General features: G+C 42.6%; 2 protein-coding genes across 2 annotated transcripts in view; one reads left to right on the top strand and one right to left on the bottom strand.

The window, feature by feature from the left end:
- Positions 1 to 1,695: 1,695 nt before the first annotated feature.
- Positions 1,696 to 4,925, bottom strand: brd3os (BRD3 opposite strand). Its single transcript, XM_080433375.1, has 3 exons — positions 4,687 to 4,925; positions 3,940 to 4,316; positions 1,696 to 2,450 (listed from the first exon to the last, which is right to left on the bottom strand). The coding sequence occupies exons 2-3, from the start codon at positions 4,159 to 4,161 to the stop codon at positions 2,283 to 2,285; spliced, it is 390 nt and encodes a 129-aa protein (XP_080289501.1). The 5' UTR covers positions 4,162 to 4,316; positions 4,687 to 4,925; the 3' UTR covers positions 1,696 to 2,282.
- A 1,979-nt stretch (positions 4,926 to 6,904) lies between these two features.
- plpp7a (phospholipid phosphatase 7a (inactive)) overlaps positions 6,905 to 9,963 on the top strand; it is a 6,639-nt gene continuing 3,580 nt past the window's right edge. The window contains exon 1 of the mRNA XM_080433157.1: positions 6,905 to 7,161. Coding sequence (XP_080289283.1) covers positions 6,995 to 7,161 — 167 coding nt within the window. The 5' untranslated portion in view covers positions 6,905 to 6,994. The remainder of the gene's footprint in view (positions 7,162 to 9,963) is intronic.

Raw genomic sequence — 9,963 nt, 5'->3', positions numbered from 1 at the left:
ACTAGACCACACTAGACCACCACACTAGACCACACTAGACCACCACACTAGACCACACTAGACCACCACACTAGACCACACTAGACCACCACACTAGACCACACTAGACCACACTAGACCACCACACTAGACCACACTAGACCACCACACTAGACCACACTAGACCACACTAGACCACCACACTAGACCACCACACTAGACCACACATGGACCACACTAGACCACACTAGACCACACTTGACCACACTAGACCACCACACTAGACCACACTAGACCACCACACTAGACCACCACACTAGACCACACTAGACCACCACACTAGACCACACTAGACCACCACACCAGACCACACTAGACCACACATGGACAAATGATATCAACTTGTGACGGGCGTTGACCCTATTGAGTAAAACATGAACTGTTTCTAAAATAAATAAAATATTTAAGGTGTACAAAAGTTATAAAGGGCAATTATAATGTATTAAGGTATATTTGGCTCATTAGCCAGGGATCCTTTTAACGTCCCTTTATAATCTGAATACTTTACTGATGTTATTGTAGGGGATATTTGCTAAAGCTCTATGTTCTGATAGAGTAACTATTGCTAAAGCTCTATATTGTGATATAACTATTGCTAAAGCTCTATGTTCTGATATAGTAACTATTGCTAAAGCTCTATGTTCTGATATAGTAACTATTGCTAAAGCTCTATGTTCTGATATAGTAACTATTGCCATAGACTAGCATTTGCACAGTAGCAGCAGGGTGTCTCCTCGTCTCTCCAGATCTTTAGCAGTAAACAGAAAATGCATTTCCGGTGTCACTGTCAGGATACCATTTTCATCCAATCAGGAGAGAGAACTCACAACAGGTTACAGGATAAACAAGTTCAAATTCAAAGTGCGGGGTATTAAAGGAGTAGTTCCAAAAATCAATTACGCACCCCATGAAGCCTTGAATGGATTTTTCTAGTTTTTGTTGCATTCCTCAGCCAATAATTTGCATGTCAGCAATCGACAATTTTTTTCAATAGCCAATAACTGGGTCGCTTCTTTTTGGGCTTGTTTTAGACCTGGTTGCTTGTTTCTCTCGCAAAATGTGGCAACACTGGTCTACATCAGGCTCTATGCACAACAGCCATATTGGAAAGAAATTGGGCCTCTTCTTACTTCCTTCACAGGTGTTACCAATGATACTAATGAAGGCTCTGTTCCATTCTGGTCAAACAGAGTCATGGTGTTGACTCACTGGAAACACTCTGCTACACCAGAGGGTCTCAAAGTGTGGTCCAGAGACCATCATGGTTCCTTGATAGGGTTCCAAATGGCCCCTTACGGGTGTGTAACTCTGAGAGTGTGCCAATTTGTACACTCTCAGAGTTATTGGGGTCCTTGAAATTAAAAAGTTTGAGAACCACTGTGCTACACTAAATGGAACAGAGCCTTCATTAGAATCATTGTTAATATAACACCTGTGAAGGAAGTAAGGAAGAGGCCCAATTTCCTTCCAATATGGCTGCTGTGTACAGAGCCTAATGCTACATAGAGTCTGGAACTACTTCTCCCCAAATCCGAGAGAGGAAGCTGGCACTTCCGTTCACAAAAATATATTTTAAAATATCTTTTCATTTTATTTTCTAATTTCCATTTCTGCTAAGCAGCAAGCTGTATATACTTATATGATTTTGATTTATATTAGGATTAAATTTGCGCGACTGTACAGACAAAACGGAAGTGGAGGGAGGCTTCTCATCCGCTTTATATTCTAATCATGATCAGAGCTTCAGTCCCAGACTGTACCAACATTTGAAAATTGTGGGAGGCAACAGTCTGGCCACGGTTTCCCAACCAATGGGTTGGAACTCGGTTAAAAATCCCCTTTTTTCCCGTTTGCTACATTTGTTAAACATTATTATCTCAAAAGATAAAAACAAAAAAAGACATTTCATGAATACTTAAAAAAAACATCAAATAAATTCAATAAAAAAAAAACACTTTCAAGAAGTAGTGAAAATAGTAGATCTACGACACATTGTGAGCTTGAGGATCTTGCTATTTTTCACTGGTTTGTGAATTTTGTCTTTTGGGCCTCGAGCTACAAAAGTTTGTCGCCTAGAGATGCTGGATCCAGATCTGGGTCCAGGCTGATCCGCTCCGGCTTCCAGCACCAGCAGTGGTCTTCTACATCAATGGTTCTCAAAGTGGGGTCCGGGGACCCCCAGCGGTCCTTGAAGGTTCCAGGGGGTCCCTGGCAAATTGTGTTCCAGCACCAGCAGTGGTCCTCTACATGACAGAACAGATGCTGGATCCAGATCCAGATGTGGGTCCGGGTCCAGGCTGATCCGCTCCGGCTCCCAGGACCCTCTTGTCCCGGACCACCACGGGCTGGTTGCCATAGTTACTGTACAAGGCAGACTGGCTGCGGCTCAGGTAGGAGAACGGTGGCGCCTCCTGCAGGTGGATAAACGTAACTGTATTGTTGTGTGTTCACAAAACTGACTGAAATCATGGAGAAAATCCTTAGTTTTAGTCTCTCAAAAATAGCAGATCTACAAGCTCACAGCACGTTGCGATGCGACGTGCTGTGAGCTTGTAGATCTGGTATGTTTTCTGACCTTGTTGACTCTCCCCTGACTAAGCCATAAATAAAAAACTAACACAAATAAAAACGTGTTTTCTTGCTCACACACACACAAACACACACACAAATAACCAAAAAACGAATTAAAACTAAACTGAAATTTATAAACATCAAAGGTAGGGTAAAGTGATGTTTTTGGGTTAAAACAATACGTTTTGTTTGTTAAAAGGTTAAATAGCTCTATATTGTGATAGTACTCATTGCTATAGAGTGTTTGTTCAGTAACAGTGTTAAATAGCTTTATATTGTGATAGTACTCATTATAGAGTGTTTGTTCAGTAACAGTGTTAAATAGCTCTATATTGTGATAGTACTCATTATAGAGTGTTTGTTCAGTAACAGTGTTAAATAGCTCTATATTGTGATAGTACTCATTATAGAGTGTTTGTTCAGTAACAGTGTTAAATAGCTCTATATTGTGATAGTACTCATTATAGAGTGTTTGTTCAGTAACAGTGTTAAATAGCTCTATATTGTGATAGTACTCATTATAGAGTGTTTGTTCAGTAACAGTGTTAAATAGCTCTATATTGTGATAGTACTCATTATAGAGTGTTTGTTCAGTAACAGTGTTAAATAGCTCTATATTGTGATAGTAATCATTACAATAGAGTGTTTGTTCAGTAACAATGTTAAATAGCTCTATATTGTGATAGTACTCATTATAGAGTGTTTGTTCAGTAACAGTGTTAAATAGCTCTATATTGTGATAGTACTCATTATAGAGTGTTTGTTCAGTAACAGTGTTAAATAGCTCTATATTGTGATAGTAATCATTACAATAGAGTGTTTGTTCAGTAACAGTGTTAAATAGCTCTATATTGTGATAGTAATCATTACAATAGAGTGTTTGTTCAGTAACAGTGTTAAATAGCTCTATATTGTGATAGTACTCATTATAGAGTGTTTGTTCAGTAACAGTGTTAAATAGCTCTATATTGTGATAGTAATCATTACAATAGAGTGTTTGTTCAGTAACAATGTTAAATAGCTCTATATTGTGATAGTAATCATTGTTATAGAGTGTTCAGTCACAGGAGTCTCCATGTCTCTCCAGATCTTTAATAAAACAGGTGGGTCGCCACTTTCAGCCAATTACGTAACCCATTTATCAGCTTCATTTTATTGTTCCAGTTCCAATTTTACTTGTTTAATCTGTATCCTGTCCGAGTTCTCTCTCATAAAGAGAGAGATTAAGAATACTTTTTGTTTTAACCACAACAAATATCACTTGACCCCCTACAGTTAAGTCAAATCTAAATAAAAACTGAATGAAAAGATGGTAAATCTATAAAGAACCTGCATGGTGGCCTGCTGCTGCTGCCAGATCAGCAGAGATGTGTCTCTGTAGCGCAGCCTGGCGAACGCCTCCGACAGAGCCTTGTCTGCCAGGGGGGGCTTGACTGGGACAGGGTGGTCCGTTGGGGGGGGCTTGACTGGGACAGGGTGGTCCGTTGGGGGGGGCTTGACTGGGACAGGCTGGTCCGTTGGTGGGGGCTTGACTGGGACAGGCTGGTCCATCAGAGCTGGCCTACTGGCTGGTCCATTAGAGCAGGTCTATTGGTACTAGGTGGACGATTAGAGCTGGTCTACGGGTACTGGGTCAGGCATGTTGGACTGGACCACACACCCCTGACACACTGACAGCGGACAGGATGGAGATGGATTCAGAACCGCTGGAAGAAAGAAATGCCATCATGTGAAAATGAACCAGAAGAAGCACAATAATAACAATAGTTTTTTGGTCAAATTAATTTATACATAATATCGTCTCTGTCGGGTAGAAACATTATGTCCAAAACTGTTACTTTTCAGGATTCAAATTCAAAAGTAGCAGATCTACAAGCTCTTTAAAAGCAAACACGTTTAAGTCAAATCTTTGCATCTGGGGGTCCCACTCCCTGGCACAAAAAACATCACTTTGGGGGTCCTTGGCACAAAACACATGTCATTTTAGGAGTCTGTATCCACCTTGACAACAAGAACCACTGCTATAGAAGATGAAAACGTCCATTTATATAAAACGTTGTAGTAGTTTTTTTTCACCTGCAGCAAAACGTGTGAGAAGCTGTTGGTCCTGGCGGAGATAATCTGTTAGCCTGTTAGCTACTGTTAGCTACAGTGTTGCTAACTGTCCAAATGAAGCGCATTTAATGACTCAGACACACAGTGTGTGTGTCTGTTTCTGATCCACTGAGGCTCCGCTCCATGTTCTACTTTACAGATGTTGTTATTGTTGTTGTTATTGTTATTATTCTTCTCTGTCATAATGAGGAGGTTGTTGTTGTTTATGCGTCCAATGGCAACGGTGCATCGACTAATACTGTCCGGGTAGGAACGTGAAACAAGGCAATAAGCGTTCCGGGTTGTCTAACTGTGGAGGAAAGCCTGGTATTCGTTCTAATCTAAAGGCAATACCCTGCCCATACTAAATAGTTTATAAACAACATGAACTCTATAGGGTCATTATAAGTACATTAATAGATAATAGCCTTTCCATAGAAGTAGCTATTTTTTCCCCCCAGACATTTTGTTATTTTCCTATATAAGCGGATTTTCATTATTTCCAAAAAGAACACAAACAGCCAATAGCATATTAAAAGTTATGTACCTTGATTGATTGATTGAATATTTTATTAGGCAAAAAATGTAAACAGCACAATTACATTTATAATACTTACTTTGTCTAAAAAGTCCGTCCAAAAAAGTCCTTGCGGTCTTGGTTCCATTGGGGTCCTTGGTATTCAATTCATAGACATATAGCAACCAAACAGTTCAAATATCAACACAAATATACAGAAAAAAATAACACTATGTCTATGTTTGTACTATGTACTATGTTTGTAATGAGAACACAAAATGCAGAAAATAATAATAAAATAGCATATGTACAAAAATGGGGCGGGGGGGGGGGGGGGGTCATCTGTCTAACGGGAAAATGGTACTACCTCTTTGGCCTCCAGAAAGGTGAGTTTTTAAGGCTGTTTTAAATGAGCCCAGCGAACTGCATTTTTTGAGGGATGGGGTTAGACTATTCCAAACCTTGGTGGCAGTGCTGTAGAAGGAGAATTTGCCCATGTTTGTTTTATGGGTGGGTGGTACCAGATCGTTGTTAGCGCTCCCTCTAGTATTGTGACTGTGGGTGTCACTAACCTTTTGGAGGTATTTAGACAGATATGCGGGTATAGGGGGCATTTCGGGCAAATTTGCATTTACATACCAAACCATTATTATAGCAAAAGAAACGAAACGATTATATACCAAATTAAACACATTTTAAACTAGGGGAATCATTTTGGAGGTGCACAGCGCCGGTGGTTCCGGTCATTGGTTCCGGCCTGATGACGTTAAGTAATTTCCGTTCCGACCGGATCAGAAACCCGAAAATGGTATTGACCCCCAGGCTCTATTACTTACTGCAGTGGTTCTCAAATGTTTTCATGTTTCTAGGGACTGACCCCAGATATCTGTGTATTTAAGACTCCCGCTGTGAGCTTGCAGAGCTGCTATTTTCACAATACCAGACCAGTATCTATCTGTGGAACCGAGTCAAACTAAATGTAATGCCTCAACTCCTACAATTCCTAGTGCTTATCAGGGTGGTGGGGGGTCCCCAGTTCAAATACAGTATGATTATTTTGGGGGGTCACGGCCTAAAAAGGTTGCGTTGGCTATTCAAAAATAGCAGATCTATAAGCGTGTCACAAAGTGAGTGTGAGCTTATAGAACTGCTATTTTTGAAAAATCTTGAACATTTTTTATACTTAAAAAATTCCCCATTTTCTAGATGGGGGTCAGTTTAGGGGTCCTGACCTTAACACCAAAAAGTTAGAGAAACCCTGCCGTTGTGTTGTGTTTTCTGCGGTGTTTCTGTGGACCAGCTCAGTCCCAGTGTAACAGCTGACACAGAGCCAGAGCAGAAAGAAGGCCATGACGGGTGTATTTATAGCGTCTCCAGAACGAGACCTGATCTGCTCTGCTCACATCGCTACCACACTTAGAAACACACACACACACTGGAAGTGCACACACATTTAGACATGAACGCACACTTAGAAGAGCTTGCGTAGTGAAGGGAATCGATTCCTAGAAGAAGCCGGTGTGTCAGTCAGTCAGTCAGTCAGACAGACAGACAGACAGACAGACAGACAGACAGACAGACAGACAGACAGACAGACAGACAGACAGACAGACAGACAGACAGACAGACAGTCAGTCAGTCAGTCAGTCAGTCAGTCAGTCAGTCAGGACGGTGTGTGTTGTCGCCCAGAGCAAGCAGCAGGGAATTGAACCAGCGTCAGAGGAGAGACAGACAGACAGACAGACAGACAGACAGACAGACAGACAGACAGACATGCCCGCCAGTCAGACACGCTGTCGGCCACGGGCCTCGGCCAGCCCGCTGAACCGTCCAGAGTTCATGTCCCTGAACCAACCGTTGAGACCCCCGGGGCCACGCAGGGCCTCACTGGGACACGCTGGATCTCGGGGACCCCCCCAGGGGTCCACTCTGGATGACAGGTACAGCTTTACTCCTCCTCTGTTTCTGCACCTCCTCTGTAGTCCTCCTCTCTCCCTACACCTCTCTCCTCTCCTCTCCTCTCCTCTCCTCTCCTCTCCTCTCTCCTCTCCTCTTTCCCAACACTTCTCTCCTCCTCTCCTCACTCCTCTCCTCTCTCCTCCTCTTGTCTGGCTCCTCCCACTGTGTATGAGAGTGACACAGAGGGTAATTAAATGGATGACATCACACCTAATTTAGAATTCATGATCATTAGTTAAGTGTTTACCAGTTCTGTCAGGACGACTCATGAAGGATGTTATTGTATATAAAATGAGTAATATATGTATTATGGTTTGGTGATGAATTGGATGTGATTTGAGGTACTCTGATAAAGCACATCTCCCAACCATAGGGACTCTGAATCCCCCCCGTAGTACATAAACAGCAGATCCAAAACCACAGGTTGGGGTGGTGGAGGGTGAGCAGCATTTTTTTAGTAAGACAGCAGTGGTTAGAGCAGCAGCAGCATCATGAGCAGCAGCAAAAGCAAGCAAGAAGGAGTAGTGCAAACTTCCAGTTAAATAGAGCGGCCTGAGAATGAAATGAGTTTTATTGGATGAGCCAACAACTGCACTGAGTTCCCTGACTTAGTCTGCGCCAGGGTTTCCGCTAGGCATTTTTTGGGCCGGCCACCATGGCCGGCAGGATTATATTTTACCGGCCAAAGAATAAATTTACCGGCCATATATTATAATTAACGTCACATGCGCGTTTGCACTGCATACATGCACCCAACTGATCATTACACCTTGTTACTTTAGAGCTGCGCTTCTTTCCACTTTATCACAGATGCAATCTGTTCCTGTTCCTGTAGATAACTAAATTAGATGATCTACTATATCATGCAGAGATGTCGCTTGCCAAAAATGAAATGAATGAAGTGGGCATGAGTGAACTGCTGAGCAACTTTTCCTCCGAGGTAGAAAGACTGGTGACGCGAGGTTACTGCGCAACGAATACCGCCCGCTCGCCCCAAAACACAGTCGCCCCGGGGAAAATCCGGCTGTATTCGCCTGGTATTCCTAAACATATCAGTAAACTATGCCTAAACCTAACCTTATTCCTAATCTTAACCTCAGTAAAACTATACCTAATCCTAAACCTATTTCTACCCTTATCCTCAGTAAAACAAATACAAGAATACAAGAACCGCTGGTCCGCCTGAAAAATGGGGGCGAGGGTGTTTTGGGGCGAGCTGCGGCAGAGCCTTTCCATGCGCGACACCGTCGCCCAACTTTCACCAATTTATCCATTGCAGACAGACAGTCACTGTGCCTGCATAATATCCACGACCCACACGTGTTCGGGTCCCTTTATCGACAATTGGGTCCGGTTTGGTTCAGATTCTATCACCTCGGAAAATCCCGGTTCTGTTTATCAACACACGCGAGCGAACCACGCTGGCTGATGAGGAGGAGACACAGCTGTGTGACGTCTATCAGCTGTTTTGTGGCGTATCAAAAATAGCAGACATACAAGCTCACAACGCGGCGCGTTGCAACGTGCTGTGAGCTTGTAGCTCTGATATTTTCAATGCGCGACACCATCGTACAACGAATAGGCGAATCTACAACTGCAGCGCGCAGCAGCAGAGCAGGCTGTCGGGAATTAAACCACAGTCAGATCATGATAAAAAACTTTAAATGATTATGGTTAATGGTTGTTTGTAGCCAACTACTTTATCCAAATAATAATATTAATAATAGGCTTAAATGATAAAATAGCCTAATAACACCATTTTACCAACCGGCCACGGTGGCCGGTGGTGTTTATAATTACCGGCCAATTAAAACTTTTACCGGTCAATGGCCGGTAAATACCGGCTAACGGAATCCCTGGTCTGCGCATGTCTGTGACAAGCGCGACGCTCATACCCAGAGAGAGAGAGAGAGAGAGAGAGAGAGAGAGAGAGAGAGAGAGAGAGAGTTGCGTCACACTTTGATCTCGCCGCAAAGCTGGATGTTGCCTCCTGTAGTTCCAAACATTGGAACTTCCTCATTGAGATACAAAGAGAACTTACGCATTCCATTCTTACAACGGGAGTCTATGCTAGTGACGTAACTCTCTCTCTCTAGGGGTCTGGTGTTTACATGAATGATCTGCCGTCCCATTGGTCCATTTGTTTAGTGTTTACATGAATGATCTACCTTCCCATTGGTCCATTTGTTTAGTGTTTACATGAATGATCTGCCTTCCCATTGGTCCATTTGTTTAGTGTTTACATGAATGATCTGCCTTCCCATTGGTCCATTTGTTTAGTGTTTACATGAATGATCTGCCTTCCCATTGGTCCATTTGTTTAGTGTTTACATGAATGATCTGCCTTCCCATTGGTCCAATTGTTTAGTGTTTACATGAATGATCTGCCGTCCCATTGGTCCATTTGTTTAGTGTTTACATGAATGGTCTGCCTTCCTATTGGTTCATTTGTTTAGTGTTTACATGAATGGTCTGCCTTCCTATTGGTCCATTTGTTTAGTGTTTACATGAATGATCTGCCTTCATTGGTCTAGAGGTCCAGTCATAATGTGTACATGCTGTATCCTAACGTAGTGATGGAGAAAATAATGTATGATCCCAAAGCCTTTAGTCCAGGGGTCTTCAACAGGGGGTCCTCAGAGTTACTACGGGGGGGGGGGGGGGGGGGGGGGGCGGCAAATCTTTGTTTGATAGGAACTTTTAGGAAGACAATAGTCACACATAAGCCTTCACCTCATCACCACATTATCACATGAAAAGGGCTGTTTGAACTGAAGTCTACA

The sequence above is a fragment of the Gymnoscopelus braueri genome (assembly GCF_963280865.1).
Source record: "Gymnoscopelus braueri genome assembly, chromosome: 7".
NCBI lineage: Eukaryota > Metazoa > Chordata > Actinopteri > Myctophiformes > Myctophidae > Gymnoscopelus > Gymnoscopelus braueri.
The sequence above is the reverse complement of the archived record's forward strand: the minus strand, read 5'-3'. Positions and strand labels throughout refer to the sequence as shown.

Bases quoted from the DNA above. Each gene is read 5' to 3' on its own strand.
- brd3os (XM_080433375.1), bottom strand. From the start codon at position 4,161: ATGGACCAGCCTGTCCCAGTCAAGCCCCCACCAACGGACCAGCCTGTC. The intron at 2,451-3,939 runs GTTCTTTATAGA...ATCCACCTGCAG, and splicing joins AGCAGCAGGCCACCATGCAG to GAGGCGCCACCGTTCTCCTA.